The 21,050-nt window shown below is 40.6% G+C and overlaps 1 protein-coding gene across 1 annotated transcript in view; it reads right to left on the reverse strand.

Moving 5' to 3' along the window:
* Window positions 1-280: 280 nt before the first annotated feature.
* Window positions 281-21,050, reverse strand: part of LOC308290374 (alpha-2-macroglobulin-like) — a 32,116-nt gene continuing 11,346 nt past the window's right edge. Inside the window, exons 16-36 of the mRNA XM_080732174.1 lie at window positions 20,847-21,002; window positions 20,603-20,690; window positions 20,327-20,501; window positions 18,690-18,915; window positions 17,819-17,945; window positions 17,548-17,669; window positions 14,437-14,488; window positions 13,907-13,990; window positions 13,391-13,567; window positions 13,092-13,167; window positions 12,778-12,934; window positions 12,565-12,639; window positions 7,479-7,644; window positions 7,091-7,281; window positions 6,515-6,727; window positions 6,143-6,267; window positions 5,712-5,802; window positions 5,523-5,591; window positions 3,750-3,855; window positions 3,170-3,235; window positions 281-2,397 (exon numbers count right to left, since the gene is read on the reverse strand). Coding sequence (XP_080588300.1) covers window positions 3,189-3,235; window positions 3,750-3,855; window positions 5,523-5,591; window positions 5,712-5,802; window positions 6,143-6,267; window positions 6,515-6,727; window positions 7,091-7,281; window positions 7,479-7,644; window positions 12,565-12,639; window positions 12,778-12,934; window positions 13,092-13,167; window positions 13,391-13,567; window positions 13,907-13,990; window positions 14,437-14,488; window positions 17,548-17,669; window positions 17,819-17,945; window positions 18,690-18,915; window positions 20,327-20,501; window positions 20,603-20,690; window positions 20,847-21,002 — 2,523 coding nt within the window. The 3' untranslated portion in view covers window positions 281-2,397; window positions 3,170-3,188. The remainder of the gene's footprint in view (window positions 2,398-3,169; window positions 3,236-3,749; window positions 3,856-5,522; window positions 5,592-5,711; window positions 5,803-6,142; window positions 6,268-6,514; window positions 6,728-7,090; window positions 7,282-7,478; window positions 7,645-12,564; window positions 12,640-12,777; window positions 12,935-13,091; window positions 13,168-13,390; window positions 13,568-13,906; window positions 13,991-14,436; window positions 14,489-17,547; window positions 17,670-17,818; window positions 17,946-18,689; window positions 18,916-20,326; window positions 20,502-20,602; window positions 20,691-20,846; window positions 21,003-21,050) is intronic.

Here is a 21,050-nt window from a genome sequence, read left to right on the forward strand (position 1 = left end):
TCCACGCCTGAACCCTAGAAAGAGACATGATGACTGAGTGGAGACAGTCTCTGAGATACTGCTACACTCACACACAGTGGAGCAACAAGGTGAATGTCGCAGAGGTGATGGCTGATATAAGCTGTCACACCTGACCTGAGTCAAATTAATGAGACTGAGCTGGGTGTGACCACTGAGTGATTTCATTGACTACAGACAGTGGGCACAGGATAAGCTCTGGTCCAAATATATGGAGCCAGATCAGTCTAAAAATGAAATAATGCACATAGAAGTTTTCACAAATATTTGTTTGGTATTTATACAGTACTGTATAACATGTATAGGTCTAAATGATTCTCTCCACAAACAAATAAAAAGTAAGAAAAATAAACATATATTTGTTTTCATTTATCATTGGGTACCACCAATGTAAAGAATCCTTTATGAATCATGTAATAAATCCTATGTATGATTTTAAAAGGATTTGAAACCATTTACAAACTTTTGAACTTCACTGCATTTGCGTGTGGGTTTTCTTTTTTTAGACTTTGTCTTTGTCTACTGACTCTTGGGGGGGTTTGCCTACTTTGGAAGTTGTGAAGGGAGCTGACAGGCCCTTTTAATCAATCACATCACCTTAATTCAAGTGACAGATATACCAAAAAGAGGGGTTTTGATTTTGTGATTTGTGTTTGTGGGGGTACCCTCAAATGTAGAATTTTGCAGTATTGCATCTGAAACATACACACACACGCATGCACGCACGCATGCACGCACACACACGTTTCTTTGCACCTGGACAGTATTGCGTCTCCTCAGCCATGAATTCTGCCAACCAGTAAATGGTAAATGGTGCATTTATATAGGCCTAGAGCCTTTATCAAAGGCACTTTACAGAGATTGTGCATTACATTCACCAATTCATATACACACATTCATACATCGATGGCGGCAGAAACCATGCAAGGCACCAAACTGCTCACCGGTAGCAAGAAGGGGTTCAGTGTCTTGCTCAAGGACTCAACACTAACTGTAGGGGAGCCCGGGATCAAAATGGGAACCCTTCGGGAGCCCTCCGTGTTCTAAGACGGCAACTCTACCCCTGAGCCACTGCCCCCTGAAATTGTGTTAAGTGGTTGAATATCATGTTTGACAAGTAGTTGGGTTGCTTCCAGTGCCAGTTCAGCACATGGTCGAACTTTCATTATACTTGACGGTCATCATAGGGAAAATATGGCTGAAAAATCTCTAAATGCAGCCTGCTTGAAAGTGGAGAGTGGAGGAGAATGCCCTCCATACTTACTCTAACCTTAATAACACCAAACCTGAAAGGACCCCAATGGAAACAAGCGACAGTGCTTTCTTGGGTTTAAAATCCTCTTGTGTTGAACTGTACTTTCATGTACTTGTTTTTTGCAAACTGTTAATAAAGTACGAGTTCAATCAAACAAAGTCCAACATCCTGTAGTGGAAGCCAAACATGCCTATAGATTGAACTACACTGGATACATTGCCCGGACAAAATCTGTTTTGTTTTTGATTAAATACTTTATTAGCAGTTTGCATAGGAAAAGCACAGGACATAGCTTATTAAACCCTTTATATGACATTGTATAGAAGTGGTTCTCAAACTTTTTCATGTCAAGGACACCCAAATTGACACTCATTAGACCGCAGACCCCCATTTGAAAAGATACGTCAGGGACCCCCATAAGAGAAGACTTTTAGGGCTCTAGCAGTGATTCTCAATCATATTAATTTCAAGTACCCCCAGTTTGACATGCATTTTCGGCTACGGACCCCCATTTAATGGCATCTCTGGGACTACAATTTATAATGTAAAATCAATGTTAATTTAGTACAAATCGACATTTGTTTCCATTTGTACTCTGAGTTACCCTGTAAGGGTCCATTTGTTTCCTGACTATCATTTAGCTGGGGACCCCCTGGAACTCCCTCAAGGATCCCACTTTGAGAGCCAATGTTGTGTAGTAATTTAAAGAGCATGTGATCAGGACAGAGTAAGGTGAAACTGTTCACAAGGTTGTGCGCGTGCTCAGGGGAAACCACCGCACACTCATGATGTTCCGAATCTGACGTGGGTTTGCTCCAAATCGGTATTAGGATTTATTTGATAGATTCTTTTAATGGTGCTTCATCTAATACGTACTGTAATAAAACAATGCTACATATTACACAAAGGCGCGCTTTACTGTCTTTTGCAAATAGTTACAAATAAGTACACCAACCAACCCTTTCACTAACACAGCAAGACCCACAATGCATTGTGTAAATGTGAAGTAAATATACACATACACAGAAGAACACAAATTCCACAATAATCAGGTCTATTTTCAATGTCACTGGATTCAATGATATGCCAAAGGATGAGTTGTGGTGATAGTTCTCTTCAAATATCTGTTGGATGGGAAAAAAGAGAATATTTAAAAGAATCCACTAAATAAACCACAAACACACACACACACACACACACACACACACACACACACACACACACACACACACACACACACACACACACACACACACACACACACACGCACACACACGCACACACACACACACACACACACTTATTCAATTTTATTTGTCATAATTGTCAGAACATGGAATTGTTGAACATTGCGTTTATAACAATTGGATTTAAATATTATTTCAGATGCTATACTGCAACATTTGAGGAAGAGCAAAGTTAATGGATGATTGCATATTACTAATTAAAAGTAAAGATAATTCATAATTTTGATTAGATTAGTTTAGATCACTTAAATCCTCTCCCTGCACATACTGTATACCGAGTAGACCCATTTCCTGACCGCTCCCCTGTAGAGAGCGCCATCGCCATTGCAAAAGTAAAAGTATTCCTTATGCAGAATGTCCCATTTCAAGTACAAACATCTTTTTGAAAATAGCAGATCTGCAAGCACACAATTGGGAACGCATCGTGAGACTCGCGACACATTGGGAGCTTGCAGATCGGCTATTTTCAAACGGCCGAAATGTTTATAGGGCTGAAGTGCTAATAATCAAAATCTACAAAGTAACTAGGAACTAAAGTGTTCAAATAAAATGTAGCGGCGTGAAAGTACAATATTTGGATCCGAGATGTAGATTGGAAATACTCCGGTAAGTGTACTTAGTTACTTTACACAATATGGTGATGATGTACCTGCTGACATGCATGATCATTACTGTGTGTCACAAGCATAGCTGTATTCAGTCTCCATGTTGTCACCTGTGTGAGAAAAAAAAGACATGGAAATGAAGAAAACATGCATTTCAGTCAAACGCTTTATGTTGCAGCACTGGTCTCCGCCAGGTCAGGTAGGTTATTGTGGCCTCCTGATGGCTCTATAATAGGACACTGAAAAGTGCCATGTCTCCTTAGGCCTTTCACTGCAATCTGACACTGAATTCTTGATTTAAAAGAGTAATATTTCAAAAAAAGAAAAGAAAGTGTTACAAAAGTCGCTTACTGGGGCGCTATAACCAAAGATGGGTGTCTTTGATGAATCTAACATGGTTAAAATGGTGTTTGAAGTTACAATGGGTTTGTATAGGAAGGGGGTGTGTCTGATAAAAATGAATATCAAATATCTAAATACTGAATCGAGCAACTTAAAAACTGTCTGCGGGGCTCACAAAAGTCTGAGTAGACGAATAAATGACAAAAAAGGAGGATCACTGTTATTTAGTCTAGTCTATGCAGATATCCAGAGGTTGTTGTGTAACACTGTACATGTACTCACTTGGCTGGTAGTAATCATAGATCTTGACCAGCGCTGGCTTCAGGTTCTGAACTGGGACTTCCTGTATGAGCTCTAAGACGTGGTTGATGGCTGTGCCTTTTGGTAACTGTTGGCAAAAATGTAGATTATCAAGAGTATGTTCCTATAGACCAGACCAGAGCGTTGCCGTGTAGCTGTGGCGTCAAGCGGCACCTATGTGCGGCTGTGTGCCGACAGTTATGGTTGCCGCTCTGGTCCATATGCTTCATTTATACACCATTAATGTATATTTTGTCATTATATGCCCAATAGCTGGTCATAGTCCTCATCCTTTATCCTACCAGGACTCCAAGGACTGCAGGCTGTCTATATTTTACTCATAGGGCATAGCTGTGGACGTGGTTTACTGGTGCCATCCAGGATCCTGGTGAATCATGACCATGACCTTTGAGATTCTATGATTTTTTTAAATAGATATATTTAATGATTGTTGCGACCGAAGGTCGCATATACTCTGAAGAATCGTGTCGCTTGTTGCGACCGAAGGTCGCATATACTCTGAAGAATCGTGTCGCTTGAGTGTCCTTCCTTCCTTCCTTCCTTCCTTCCGTATCCTCGTGACCGTCCTTCCGTATCCTCTGTGATGTCAGTGTGATGTCAGCGAGTTGTGACATCACTTCCTGTACAGGGCGGCTACACGAAATGTGGATAACACTATATATGGAGATAGTCCAGTCCATCATGTCATATGGGACTACCGTCATAGAAAGTAGCCATTGTTAGGCCGGAGTATTGGCTGTCTAAACATGGAGATGTGGATAACACTATATATGGAGATAGTCTAGTCCAATATGTCATATGGGACTACCGTCATAGACAGTAGCCATTGTTAATCCGGAGTCAATGGCTGACTGTCTGTACAGGAAGTGATGTCACATGACATACTTTTTATGCCCATATATGAGTCCTAACATGGAGATGTGGATAACACTATATATGGAGATAGTCTAGTCCAATATGTCATATGGAACTACCGTCATAGACACAGCCATTGACTCCGGCCTAACAATGGCTACTGTCTATGACGGTAGTCCCATTATGACATGATGGACTGGACTATCTCCATATATAGTGTTCTCCACATTTCCATGTTTAGGCCCCATCGCTCACACCCTCGATGGGGTTGGCGATAGGGCCTTTCTGTGTGGAGTTTGCATGTTTCCCCGTGTCTCCTAGGGTTGATACCCTCACAAAAACATGAACAAACTCCCCCCAGAATGATAACAACTAGAATCGTCAGAGAAACACTGTGGTTGGCCAGATAGTCAAGAATTGGCGCTCGCATGTCACCCTGAGGTGTCTTACTAGTATGATATACTACATTTAATAAATAACCTTTGTTTAGCTATTTTATTTTTCTTTGCCTTTCACAGAATCAAAGGTTTCATGGTCATGATTCACCAGGATCCTGGATGGCTTTTTTATTTCTTCTATGTCTTCTGTACATTTATCTCTTTGTCTATTTTGTATTTTCACACAATGGTGACCAGCAGCTATGTTATTACATAGTTGTGCTCACTTGCAGTAGATTTGCCAATTGTGTTGAACTGTACAGTAGGTGCGTTAAGGGTTTAGGGAAAGTAAACAAATCTGTTATAAAACATTAAAAACAGTAAACAGTTTTATTTGTAGGGTAAGTTTAAATTACCTGTAAGGTTCTATTTTTACCCTTGGGGTTAAAGCTGGTCTGATTTGTAATATGTCAATAACATGTAGTGTGAACTGGTCTCTCACCTCTTTGAAATACATAATGACGTGGTCATGCTTTTGCTCGACACGATCCACCAGCGGCGCCCCTTTAAGCTGTGAAGAAACCATCATATTGAACTGGTTATCTGTGAACTCTGTGATCAAATGTTAACGTCTACAAAATACAGTTAAAAGGTTTTCTCACTCAGGCAAACAAAGTGTACAATAACTCACCTTTTTCAAAGACTCTGGGTCAGGGACGAATCCAGAAAGCATTGTTACGTCAACTAACACCATGTTTGTTGTTGCCACATTTCCAGTATATCTGTACACAGCGGTATAAAAGATTTGAAAATATATTTGACAAGAATCTACAAGAATTCACAAAAAACTCTTCACTTTGTTTAATCTGTAACATACACGTAAGTGTGGATTTCTTTTTTCTCTGCAGCACATTTATTTTGTTGTGTTTAGACTGATGATACATTGCTGATTTACCTATACTATCATCCTAGTTTAATATGCATTTGATGTATTACCATGTGCTGTCCTCGCTTATTGTAAATCGCGCCGGATTAAGAGCGTCTGCTAAATGCCTAAATTGTCAATTGTATGAAATGCATCATTGTCATGGCAGTAGTTGTGTCTCTACAGGTGATCCTTACAGGCTTTGTAGTTTCAGAGTCAATTTCCGTCTCAGAGAGTTGCTGCTGCAGTCGGCCTCAGGTGTGACCTTGATGGACAAACTGCTTTCCTCAACTGGTGTTGGAATGTTGTAGTTAAGAGACATCTGAGGAAACAAGTAGAGTTTGATTTGTACAAACATGGAGGGTAAAGAGTCCTTTTCTTATAACTACAAGGCATGTAGAACAAGTTCAGTTTTTACTGGGAAAGCAGCCCAGACTATGTCGGTGAGTCACACATTATTTTACCTGGGATGTGCCTTCCGATAGTTCTAATTAAATAATGACATCAAATAATTGTGCTAGTGTCTGTGTTTCTGTAGCATGTCTTGTTATAGAACAGACTGGACTGACCTGTGCTGAGACACATGCCGTGCCCTTAACCTCCAGGCTGTAGTTTCCCATCGCACCCTGCAGCGCCCTCTCCTGGTAAAGCAGTCTGTTGCTCTGATCCACATGGAAGACATCGTCACCCTTGGAGGACTTGACGGTCACAGTGCTGGAGCCCTCTTGGGTGAAGACCAGAGTGGAGTAGCGAGCCAGGGCCTGAAGAGCCACTACTGTGTCCTACAAAGCACAAAAACCACAAAAGACATCAGTTGACGGTGTTGTCTGGTGGTGTTCACATGGGGCAAAACATAATCAAGACGGACCTGTAGTAACGCATGCCGACTATAAAGGGAGCTCAGCTGACCACAGTAAACAGCATCGGTGTTTTCTGACATAAACAGTAGCAGAACAGAGGGAGACAGGGAAGCAAAGTAGGACATGGGAGTAAGACCTGCAATGATCTTGAATGGTTAAAAGGTGAGCATTTTAACCACTACGCCATCCACAGGAACACCTAGAGCTTCTAAGGGGCAAACAGTCCAACATGGTGGAGATGTCAGTCTTTCATCAGATTCTGTAGGACAGGTATTTGAACTGAACCTGTGTGGAGGAGAAGCCACCGTAGGAGTTCTGCTGTAAGGCCAACCACCTCACGATGCGAGCAGCATAACCCAGGTCTGCAGCGCTGGGTTCAGGGCTGGCGAGCTTGGCCAGCAGCACGTAGGAGCTGATCTCTACGGACAGAGAGGCTGAAGTGTCGTTGGAGGTCTGAGTCCAGTGGAGGAAACCTCCTGGCGAACCACCAAGGCACATGAAAACAAAACAGCCATTCATAAAAATTAACTTTTACTAGTAAATGCACAGCAACAATATACAGCAGTAATGCTTTATGCTAATAAAGTGATTTTTAGTCTTGAGTAAATAATGTTTTGTTACATCTTAATATCTCGTTTTATGTGATCTAAATGTATGTCTTTTTCTATCTCACCATCCTTTATTGCAATCCTGTCCAGGTGTTCTAGGAGTAGTGAACGTGTCTCTGTCTCTCCCGCCAGAGAGAAGACGTAGGCCAGCAGAGCTGTAGTGTAGGTGTTGGTCTTCATGGACTCATGCATGGCCTTTCTCAGACAAGACAGGCTTTTCACCACAGGATCCTGAAGAAAAACACAAACAGGCTTTACATCAAGAATAACCATACCAACTATTGTTTTGAACCCATTTAGACCTGGGGCAGATTCTAAAATGCCTTCTAAAACCTAGTCTTGCGTGGCCAGACTGTTGCCCACAATTTGCAAATAATCCCGTCATACAGTCTGGGAAACGGAAGTTCTGATCATGAGTAACCGGCGTGAGAAGCGATAAAGCGGATGTGAAGCCTCCTCCCCACTTGCGTTGCAGTTTTGTTGTGTTCAATAGGGGTGCCAGTGAACACAACAAAAAACAAGGGGAGACAGAGTTTAACCAAAGAATATATGATTAATGAAATAATCGAAAGTAATCAAACAAGCCAAAGTAGTTGCAAATTTCAACACTAGATTTCTTTTTTCCCATCGGTTGAATCTAGGGTTGCAATACCTCCCATAGGCAGCCAATGCATCAAAACAGTTTTTTGTATTAAACAACATCAAACCCACCAACATTGGGGCTGTATGGAAAGCTTGGAGTATCCGCTTTCTATCTGCAAAGTGTTTGTGCTTTCTATCAAGAAATTCAGTTCAGGTGATTATTTTTTCTAAGTGCTGGAGTTTGGAAGCGCTCGTGGAAAAACACTCAGCGGTCCAGTGTATCAGCTGGTTCTAAATGTCACATGTAGGAGGCAGCGGGACATTGCGTTAAAGAAGACGAGCGCTTGGAAAAAAAAAACATGTCTGCTCGGATTTATTTGACAGAGTAACTCATACATGTATACGCTGGGTTTTTATTTAAACACTTTACAGATAGAAAGCGGATACTCCAAGCTTTCCATACAGCCCCCGATGTTGGTGAGTTTGACGTTGTTTAATACAGTCAGATAGCAACAAATTGTTTTGATGCATTGGCTGCCTATGGGAGGTATTGCAACCCTAGATTCAACCGATTAAAAACAAAATTTAGTGTTGGAATTTGCAGCTAAACCAAAAGTAAAGGTGAGGTGTGGAAATCAGTAAAGTCAGTGGTGTAATGCATGTGTGGATGAATGCATGGTGTAGTGTGTGTGTAGGGTTGCCAACTCCCAGAGACTCAAATAAGGGACACCTTCTGGCCGCCCGCCGAAGGTGGGTGGCCGGAAAAAAAAATGTATTTTGAGGGGGGTCAACAGACTCAACACGCCTGAAATGCATAGAAAACTGCATTTTGGCACAGTCACAGACACTCAGAGAGTTATACCTACAGTATAACACACAATACATTACAAACACAACAGGTCTTACATCTGCATCAGGCTACATCTGCATCAGGTTACACTTACTGTAACATTGCATACATATCATAATCATAAGGAAATTAAATGCTTCAACCATACACCAGATATAGCCTATAACAAACCCATGGCTTGCCATGTAGATCTACATTTTACTAAGATACACTTCAACTGAGGCATATGGCCTACTGTACATAGTCTAACACTGGTCCCCAAACACTGGGTCCCATTTGTGAGTCACAGAATTATTTTTATGGGTCCTTTAATTTTTTGTTTCCTACATTTTGTTTTCATGATTTAGTAATTTTATGAATAACTCAAATGAAAATCTAAGACATTCCATAAATTGGAAAACACATATATAAGAAGTAGTGAAAATAGCCGATCTACAAGCTCACAACAGCTGTGCATAGTGATATGTTGTGAGCTTGTAGATCTGCTATTTTCACTAGTTTGGGTAAATGTTTCATTTCTCTTTTTGGTCTTGGGCTAAAATGTTTTGGAACCACTGGTCAACAATATACTGCTACAGAGAAAGGGGGAACAAGTAATCTGCTTGGAGCTCTTCAACATCCAGATTCTCAAGAACCCATAGTATTATAGCATTTTGCCACATACAGAGTACAGAGTATGGTACAGACACACAGACACACACAGCTCACCTGCTGCAGATGAGACTCATTCTTCTCAGTTTAGTTTTGTGTCGCCCGCGCTGGCTCGCATTCAACAACGCACAGCAGCAGAGTTCATGTTACACAAGGACTGGCGCAGCACGCACGTACGTGACGAGGCACCCCCAGGGTCCTAGAGCCCTTCACATACAGCACACACACACAAAGGCAGGCAGACGATGCCTGGCGCACGCACAGAAAAATATATATGTGCATAGTCCCTTTACCGGGACAAGCGACGTCCCTTACGGGACGCGCCTCTTTCAGTCAGAATACGGGGCGTCCCGGCCAATACGGGACGGTTGGCAACCCTATGTGTGTGTGAGTCTTGCATGCGTTAACCAAAAGGCAAAGGTAAGAACATGGTGGGATAGGAGAAAAACAAACAGGAAGGACTGAGGAAGCAGGCTTTATATAGGGCGTGTACACCCGGGCCCAGGTGCATGGCAATCTGGATAACGGCCGTTAATCAAATCACTGCTCCCCAGTCCTATGGGAATCAAGGAGAACAGAAATGACTACAAAGCAAACTACACAGAACATAACCATAACCAAGGACCATAATCCATTAGTTAAAGGAGTAGTTCACCCCTAACATGACTTTTTGGAGCTGTGTGAAGCACAGGCTCCCTATACGTGGCCGTGTGGGTCTGTCTGTGTGTCTGTCTGTATGTAGCCTGAACTTCCTAAACTTCGGCACGCCACTAGTCCCACAGTTTTGCCACCACACACTCGCGCCATATGTCAAATCGACCGGCTTTCTCGGGAATCGTGGGCTATTACTTTTATAAGAGAAAGGTTCTATAGTTTAATTGATATTAATTTATTAGTGAATTAATTTTCCCCATTGACTTATAATGGGAATCGCAAAAACTCACATTCAATTATTTGTCTCTCGCAAACCATAGGGGCTAGAGTTTCAAGACTTGGAGAGGAGGTTCATAATGATTTCAAGGATTAAATAAAAAATAATTGTGTCATTTGGCCGCATGGTGGCGCCATAACACCCCACTTTACGTTTAGGCCTGTAACTCTTGAACCGTAGGTCGGAAAATTAAAAATATTTTTTCCCTGGACTCCTTGGGTCATGACGCATCTCCCCATATAGGCCACGCCCATTTGCGCCATGATAGATTTTCCGCCATCTTGAATTTTCTCCAAAACACACTTTTTGCTCCTTTTCCTACATATTTTCTTCAAATGTCACAAAAATCGGTACACATGATCCACACACACACACACACACACACACACACACACACACACACACACACACACACACACACACACACACACACACACACACACACACACACAGCTCCACTTCACACGGGTGTGATTTTTTTCTATTGATTACTCATGCCATGGAGAGTAGAGTTCAATAATATTTTTTAGTTTTTGTCACATTCCTAAGACAAAGATTTGATTCGAGTAAATTTACCCCCATTGATTCCGGAATCAATGGGGGTAAATTTATTGTTATCACATTTTTGTCTTAGGAATGTGACAAAAACCAAAAAATATTAATGAACTCTACTCTCCATGGCATGAGTAATCAATAGAAAAAAAGTAATGTTGGGGTGAACTACTCCTTTAAAGAAAGAACACCAACCTGAATAAATGAGTCAAAAGCCCCAGTGTCCCTCAAGATAGTTAAAGGTACTTCTTCCCCATATGGCACTAAAGAGACAACCCTTCATGATAAATGGACAGTAAGAATCTAGTGCTGCAACTGATGGTGTAACACAAGTGGACACCGGATGAACTGGAGCGGACATGCCAACCCCTTTTGGTTGCAAATTTCCTGTATTTACATTTTCAGTTTTTGTGCATAAAACAATCTGATTTCCAGTGGCTGGCCCCGCTTATGACAATAATTGCAAACCTTCTCCGGCTCATCCACAATACCACTGCTGTTAGTGTTGCTTTTAGCTTCCCGGACGAGCCCCCATTTTGTTACGACCTGGCTCTTAGGCCATAACAAAGAGAATGACACAGCTTTTATAAGTGCACAAAGCAATATATTCATTCACAATATAAACAATAACTTAAAGTTTCAACAAATAATCCTTTGGAGTGTGTTAGTCAGTGTAAACAGTAGTGGATGTGTGGAAAATGTAGTGTGGGGTGTTGAATGGTGCAAACAAAAGATAGGGTTGCTGCTGCTCTCATTGCAGGAGAGAGAGAGACTGAGAGCTGGTCCACACCAGGACGAATCACATACGAATTCCACCTTCCCGTGTGGACCTCTATGCCTCCACACGGCCCCGTGTAGAAAAAGATCTCTGCCCACATGACAACGGTAAAACACTATAAACCCCTGTCAAAAGCCTGCTCCATCACCAAAGCGGGTGGCCGCATCCCCGCTCTCATTGCAGGCAGCGCAGCTATCTATATAGGCTATGCATTGTCTTGTCCAAGTTTCACGATCTTCAACATGCACAATTGCTATTTAAACATTCATTTATTCATGCAACCCACTATACAATCATCAACTCATACCATCAGGATGCTGTTATACTGAACCAACGTTACAAACCCAGATCAGTATATTGTAAAGTGTCTGAAGTTTATGGCTTTAAGTTTAAAGTCATAAACTCATGGGGCATCATTTGGGTGAAAAACTAGGCCACATTAGGCGGTGGCAATTCCACCAGTTCTTTGCTGCCACTGTCGCAAAAAATTGCTTGCTCTGCATGGGACAATGTCGGGTTTCTGCTGTATATTTAAGGTGTCTCAAGACAACTTGATGTGATTAGGCACTATAATAAAATGTAATTGAAGTGAATTGATGTATATTAGTCCTACTGTATGCCTTCTGCACATAGTTGTGGTGTCAAGTCAACAATATTACGCATGGGACATACATTTATAGATAAAACAAAGTTGTGAATGTGAAGCACAGATGAGCATGAGGGACATCATGGGTTCAAATTGAGATTAGCATACATACAGTATGTGCCTGGCATGTCACCTCCTGGAAGCTGGAAGAGATGACTTACTGAAAGTGATGAATTCATCTCCAGGAACGAAGCTATGATGTAAGCGCTGAGAGTCACTTCATCTGACACTCCACCCTGCATTAAAAACACAGTTACATATACTCCACAATACCTCTTCTCTTATATTTGAGAAACGTATGATATTATTAAGGTCATACACTTCTTTACGTTGTGTTCACCATAGACATAAATCTCTCCTCACTCATACTGTACCTTCATTCTGTTGTTGAAGAGTTTTCCAGATTGTTCAAAACAGCCATTGCTCTTCTGTTTACTCTCCAGCCAGGACTTTGGTTGTTCTATGTTCGACTGATCGATGAAGACAAAAGACTTTGCTTGGACAAAAGATCTCAGGACAAATGCAGTCAACCTGATGATGGACAAAAAGCGGTCTTACTGTTGTGTCTGGCATCAGTGCATGTTGATCTCCATATAAATGATTGATGATGTGCTTTTGAGTCCATAAATGTGAATTTGACAGGTTTGACCTTCCACGATAAGGTGATTTTCATATACAGGATTCTCACCAAGTGTTCCCTTGTCCAGTTCCAAACGTGCTGTAGGCACCACCATTGTCCTTGTAGTTTAGTTGCCTCTGGCAGCCTGCATTTTGTTTACTTTGTGGTTAATATAAGATCGTGGGTTTTGATCAAAGTCATGTTAAATACATAGGAAAACACACAACATTGTGGGAAAGCTACAGGTGTGTTGAAGGGTAAATTATACATATACAGTAGTCTCCATAATGTTGTAGATAGCTGACATCACACACATATTTTTCCATAAACAATTGAAAACAGTCCAGATAAAGCAGAGTTTGTCTCACCGCTGACCAGGAAGGGAATGGCCTTCTCCTTGATGGCTGGTGTCAGCTGGTTTGTGTTCTTCAGGTATTCCAGGATGTAGATGTTGGGAGCTAAGAGAGCCATATTCTGTTCCCCACATCCATACGGCATCCTCAGCAGTCCATCCAGGTTCTTCAAGGCACGGCCCAGGATGTCGCCTGTCGTCAAAGAGAGAGAGAGAGGCTGTTAGACTGAAGGAAACTATAAAGGAGACAGTGTAGGAGAGACAGACAGCACGGAAGCTGGAAGGAGGGATAGGAGACACAGATAGTAGGAAAGATGAGAGGGAGACAGTGAAGAAGAAAGAGATACAGTGGCACCGATGTCAGAGAAACTGTAGGAGTGGCAGACAATAGCTGAGACCTAATTGCAATGACATGAGGTTTGGTTTGAATCTTGCTTGTAAACTACATTCTAAACTGTTTTTCCCCACTCTAGTTTGTGATTAAGAAGAATTGCACTAAATACAAAAGAACAGAAAATACAAGTCTATTTACCCAGGACGGATACAGTAGAACGGGCAGATCCCAAAATCACATTGCTAGGGAGTTGTAGCTGGATGTCCTCTGTCAATGCCTCTCCTAGACAAAGAAAAACATGAACATGACAGAGACATAAATAATCACGTTAGTCACATAAACGTTAGAATTTACAACATGGTTATAAATAATAATAATGGGTAATAATAAGGGTAATAATAATAATAATAATAAACAACAAACCAAAAAAATAATTATTGCTGTCACAAGTGGGATCCACCAAAAATTACAAATCTTTCACATGAGATATCTCATAATGTAACAGGCAGATTCCAGGATTAACCCTATTGATTTCAGTGACTCCATGATTTAGTCTAGCGTCACAATTCAGTGAATTTCCAGTTGGCTATAAAGATCAGCATGGACTCTAGCAGCTGCTAGGCTAGGGTGTCTTCTTTTCCTGAAGCCATCCACCTCTGTGTAATCTTTGCTGTTAGACCTTCACGTTGAAAAGAATTGAGCGTGTGTCAACTCCACCCCACACTCACCTTTTGGACACAATAACCAGTTGTAGGCCTTAGACACTTCTGTTCCCTCTGCCTGAAGGGAGAGAAAGGCAGAACATGATTTCACTTCACTCTGACCTCTAACATACTTTTCCCTGAGAGGGTTGCTGTGGCGTCTTGCTGTGGCTCCCATTATTGCTTTAAAAGGGAAAAAAAAAAAATATATATGGGTGGGTGACGTGACGTAACGTTTTCGCTGTCCTCGGTGTCAAACATGTATAAATAAAAAATATATTTGTCAAAAACCTTCTGAATATTGTGCAGGACATTAAGCTTTATGTGAACTTACTCAAGATTAAAACATTTCATTCCTCATTTCTTCAGAATCTTCAACCAAACATGGCAAAACTCATATGGTGTGACTGTCCTGACCTTGTTTCTCAAAGTGGGAACTTGAATAAAACTAAGAAAAAGAATTGCTAAAAATCATTTGAAAATGAATTTAGGCTAAAAAAAATGTCTATTTTGAGCCTATATCTTTTCAAAGTCAAAGCATAATGTTTTCAGTCATTTCTGATCAAAAACATTTTGTCCCCCAACCCAAAATCATTTGGTGTGACACTAGTTTGGAAAAATTAAACAGGCAATTATTTGGACACCTATTGGCTAGAGAGGTCCTTCTTCTGTAAGGCTATTCAGCACTCCCAGCACAACTGCAAGACAGGTGTCTGAGGTGAGTTATGATTTTAACATTTTCATGAAATGCCATCTTGTTGAAACGTTGACAAACTCACCATTCTGGATGTCTTTTGGTGTGACACCTTTTCTTTAAAAAAAGCTTAAGTTATTTGAAGTTTTGGTCATATTTCCATGTAGATCTAGGCTGCTTTGTTATAGCTAGCATGCTGTTAGCATGCTAATGTGTACATAGTAGCCTCAAGGTAAACCTAAATGGAGAAAACAGTAATATGGTGTGACACTTAATCATATGGTGTGACATGTTTGCTTGTCACGCCATATGACTTGATTGTCACACCATATGATTTATACTGTATTTAACTACAGATATAACAATAAATAACAAAGTTCCATGTTTCTTTTGTACATTTAAACATTTGTTTTAAACATTTTTACATAAAATGTAATTTAGCTTCATTCAGTGATACTTCAAATTCATCAGACAGAGCAGAAACCCCTTCACAGAAACCTTAACATATTGTTTCAATCTAAACAATATTTTCTCTTTGTCTTAAACTATACATTCCATTTTCTTTTGTCAGCTGGAAAATGACAAGTGCTGAGAGAACGAGAAAGTACAGGGAGAAACTAAACAATGACCCAGCAAGGAGAGAGGAGCCAAAGGGGCGAGACTGCATTTTCTAAGAAGAGCAGGAGGTTGTCTGTGGCATAGCAGAACCACAACAAGGCAGCCGGTTTGCTACCCTCACCAAATACGACTGGCTGATGTACAATACAGTCTAAATGTATAATCTAATCTGATCTAATACTTTTGTACTTTCACTCACTGGACTGGACAGTGGACAGTGTTAAGGTAGGACCCGAGACAAAACTAGCGAAAATAGCTGATCTACAAGCTCTCAACACGTTGTGCTGCGAGAGCTTGTAGATCAGCTATTTTTGGAGTTGTGGAGATGTGGTGTAATGTCATGATTCCTAATTACATTTGTTCAACACAAAATGCTGTGTTCAAGTTCAGGAGACTTCGGAAAAAAGCAATTTACCTGAATGCTGAGTTCTGTTTCCACTAATTGGTGTTAATAAAATGTTGCCTTGGCTCCAAGTGTGGCTATGCGCCTTATTGTCTCTTTAGGATCCTTCTGCCGTGGGCCGGCAGAAGACTTAGGTGTGTGTAGCATTCCTGTGCACATCCTCATCATCCATCTACTACTACAATTCTTTCTTATCCCATGTTAAAGCCCTACAATAATATCCTGTTCAGAAATATTAAGGCCATGTTATCCTGGGTAATTGTTTAATCAATCAGTAAAGTTCAGTACTCACTAATAGGTAGGTTAAACACAGTTTGCTTTGACACATGAAGATATGATCATACGGTGTGACACTAAATCATTTGGTGTGACATTCCAAATAGTGAAAAATCATACCTTTATTAATGATTAAACCAAAAAAATGTTTATGCATTACATAGAGAATATTATCAGGAAGAGTCACAAATATTTGTGTAATTTTAGAGAAAGTTTTGACAGAATACATTTAAAATATGTTGTAAGATCATGAACATGGGCCTCACACAGAGTGTCGATTATGAAAAAAACATACAGATATAATTAATTTTCAAAAAACTATAGTGGATCACTGGTTAGTTATGATAAAGGACTTTGATAAAGTGAGTAACTTAAGAAAGATGTACTCCATTTTCATTTTATGAACAATTATTTTCATGTCACACCATATGACGATTTTAGGCACAAGTACAACAAACTGCTGAATAAAGTCTGATTCCAATAAAATATCTAAAAACAAAATGTATTTCCATAAGGTTGAGAGTGAGTAGAACAAAAGTAAATAACTTTTATGCCTGCAATTTAAAGTTTTTTTAAAAACACATTTTTTGGGGCGTCACGTCACTGACCCATATACATATATATATATATATATTCTTGACTTATTTGCACTGACTTTGGTCATTTTTTTTTCAGGCCCTGCACTATTGGGTTGTGTTGTACTGTGTATTATTGCGGTGTTGATATGGCGGTGCGATACTTGTGTTGCATGACTGCATTGACTAGCAGTGACTGTTATGTGCACTCTTTTGTTTGGCACTGTATGCTAAGTTATGCTTGAGTATAGCTTTTTTGTGTGTGTGACGTGTCACTTATGAGCGTTGAATGTTTCGTGGTCACTTTATGTATATGTTCTTTTTCTCTTTTTGCAATAGCTTTCGACACTTTATGTTTTATTTATCTTTTTTTGTGCTTGCTCTTTGGACTGTATACTACAGTAGTCTTCTTCTTTTTCTTACTTCTCTGTAACTTGTAACCTTAACTGCTGTGCTGCCTCTGGGCAACTGAATTTCCCCTGTGGGATAATAAAGGTATCTATCTATCTATCTATCTATCTATCTATCTATTCATTAGCAAAATAAATAAATAAATACAAACGCGGGCCTACCTTGATTATCAGAGAGCGTGTGACAACATCGATGCGACCTCTCTCTGGCACGTTGACGATCTCGTTGTCACATGATGCGTGTGATGCCACCGCCTCAGCACTCACAGTCACATTGACAACCTCTGGAAACATCCACAAACAACAGTCAAGTAATGCCTTGTCAACCATCTCTGATAATATGCAGATAAAAAAATATGAATAATAACTTGTACTGGAAGATGCTATCTTTGTCTCATGTGGGGTTCGATTATTTGCCATTCATAGGTCTCACCAAGGACAGAGGCATCCATGGTCCAGCGGAAGGTCTTGCGTCCGTTGGCACAGACACAGGAAGAGTACTCTTCATCAGGGATGTCTGTGAGACTGTAATCTGATGAGGGGCTGGGAGTCACACTCACCTGAGCAAGAGAGACAATGGTTGGTTGGAATGGATGGATAATATATATTTTAAATTTATAAAGCTCTTTTCAAAACAGTATTACAAGTGCTTTACAAAACTAAGATGAAAAACAGCCATGAAGATAGCAAGTAGCAACAGTCAATTAGCAGGATTGATTGATTGAAGACTTTATTAGAAGTTTGCATAGAAAAAAGTACAGTTTCATGACGGTGCAGTTCACTGGTACAACTAAAAGGAGATCCTAAGAAAGCACTTATTGGCCAATATTTACACAGGAAACCATTAAAGTATCTCATATAACATTGAATGACAGATGGATAGAACACAATACTAAGCAGTAGATATGCAGTAGAGACAAAAAAAAAAAAAAGTGCAAAAAAAAATATATACAGTAGGTAAATACAAAGAAGGGTCAGGGGAGGGTAAGGCTGGGCAAGGTTTGTTATTGCCAGTAAGTGTTTTTTTCTAAGGGTGATTTTAAAGGATGCTAGGGAACCACACTCCTTTAAGGCCTTCGGTAAGGCGTTCCACATTTTGGTGGTATAGCAGAAGAACGAGTTTGACCCTTTGTTTGATTTGACTCTGGGTTGAACGTGATCTGTGGCGCTGCCTCTGGTCTTGTAATTGTGGACGTCCTTAACGTTTATAAAGCATTTACTGCTAATTGATGGGCAGACAGGCAGACAGACAGACAGACAGACAGACAGACAGACAGACAGACAGACAGACAGACAGACAGTACCATGATGCAGCTGGACTGATAGTTGAAGACAGTAGCCTTCAGAACAAATGTCTCTCCCCTGACGATGGAGTAAGGCAGGCTGAGTTCCAGGAAGAAGGGCTGGAAGGCTTTGAGCTCCTTGGGAGGAGCAAGACCGAAGCCACTTGAGGACAAGCAGAAAGCCTCCGTCTCCCATGTGGTGATGGTGTCCGGGACAGTGAGGGACACGTCCTCTGTTCCTGAATCACTGGATGGAAGGACAGACAGGCAAATATTAAACTACATACGGACATCAGGGATTTAACGTCAATTAATTGAATACCAAGGACCTCTAACGGAGGTTGTTCCTTTTAGGCAGGGTGTTTGACTGTACTTTACAATGCTTGCTGTACCACATTTTCTGTTTTGACTGTACTTGTACTGTTATTCTTTTTTTTCCTAATAAAATATTAAATGAAATTCAAAAATACGTCACGTCTTCTGGCCAATCGGAGCTGGCGTAATAATATTCCTCAGAGGAAACCGCTGGAAGTGTATCCTCCCCCCCCCCCCCCCAAAAAAAAATCTCTCTCTATATATAGAGATTATAACATTTAATATCTCTGGCGTGAAATGGTCACGATTCCCGAAAGGTTTAGCTGCAGAGTCGACTAGATAGAGCCAAGGGTGTCGCACCAAATTCTGGGCCCTGGGTACAAAGATTCACTGTGGGTCCCCCATGAATGTTCTTCATATGGGGGATTTCAAAAACAGCAGATCTACAAGCTTGCCATCAGTGCGGCACATAGCAAAAGTCTAAAATAATTAAGGCCCTTCCACCTTGGGCCCTAGTAACTCCGTCCCACTCCCTCCCCCTTGTGACGCCCCTGCCCATAGCCAAGGCAGTGCTGAAATACACATTTCGCGTTGTAGGCTACCCCTGTTCATTCACAGACGTACATTACTTAATCAGTTGCTATTTAACATCACAAATAAGGTGTTTGTAGTCATGTTTTTTTTTCACGTTTTAGCCAATACTGTCTATTCATATTTAAATCGGTCAAAGTCAGTTTAAAAGGGCTTTTTCTGTGGTCCAGCAGCCAGGGCGATTTCCTTATTCCTCCGCTGCATCCTTATATATTCCTCTGTTGTATAAAAGTCGTGAAGATCTACATATTTTTCCAATGCATATCCAGGCCTTGTTGACGGATTGGAAGAGATTTCGAAGCTCTGGGTCCAAAACTGAATTCATATTTAATTTGTAAAAATCTGCAGTATTTACACTGAAGTGAATGAGCCTAATAGAGCCCATAGTCGGAGGTCGAAGCGGAGACAGCGGTCCTTTAGACAGGAGTAAATAATTCAGCCAAATTGAAAACGCTTGTAGGAATTATTTTAAGCCATTTCAACCAGTAGTTAAACTTTTATTTTGATCCAGTAGCACAAGTTGCTATTAAATTCCATTTTGATAGAATTGCATTTTGATAGAAGGTTCATTCCACTGTCTATTGTGTTAACTTGCTAGAAGATTTGTTGAATGCTGACAATTAAACCAACCTGAGCAACATAGCTGTGGTGTGTGTTACAAACTTCCTGTTCTGTGAATTGCTAATCATGAGTTACATCATACAAGCTGGCTAACATTCTGGCAAACATATGTTGTAGTTCTGTGCACTCACCCCACCTCCACCAGGTTCCATATCCATGTCTCTGGGAAGAAGGAGCGGATGGTCTGTATGGGTGGAGGAACTGAAGGACCACCTGCATGACCCAGACCTGCACCTCCTGCAGCTCCTCCTGCACCTCCTGGACCTCTCATATAGGTATAATACTCATATCTGGGCACGTGAAACCCTACAAAGTATTAACCCAGTGTTCAGACAACGATATCAAACGCACTGAAGTCAGCTGATTTTACGTTAGTTACATAGGCCTACTACTTATCTGGGTCTTACCTCTACGATTGTAGTACTGCATTCCTTTGAACATTATGCAGTCAGGTATTTTTGTAAGCACATTTGTTGCCATCTTCAGTCCCAGATTCTAGATAAATCAACATATAAAAAGATAAAAAATAAGTATAAAGTATTATGTATTCCACAGTGGCAATTCAACTACATTTATAATAATAAAGATAATGAAATGAAAAGCAGAGATGTATCCTTGACAATGTAAGTTAAATTTCAGGCATAGAAATACCTTAAACACTGTGTAAGCATCCTTGTCACCATCACGTCCAGTGTGGTGGCCATGGGGCATAACATATCTTTTTGATCTCACAGGAAAACATCCTTGATCATCTTCAAGTTGATGTGGAATAGGGAGTGCTTTCTTGACTGGCAACAGGTCAAAAATCTGTTAAAAGAAAATATAATTCTCAATTTTACTTTTGCTGTATAAGGT

This window comes from Nannobrachium achirus (assembly GCF_963921795.1).
Source record: "Nannobrachium achirus genome assembly, chromosome: 8".
Taxonomy (NCBI): Eukaryota; Metazoa; Chordata; class Actinopteri; order Myctophiformes; family Myctophidae; genus Nannobrachium; species Nannobrachium achirus.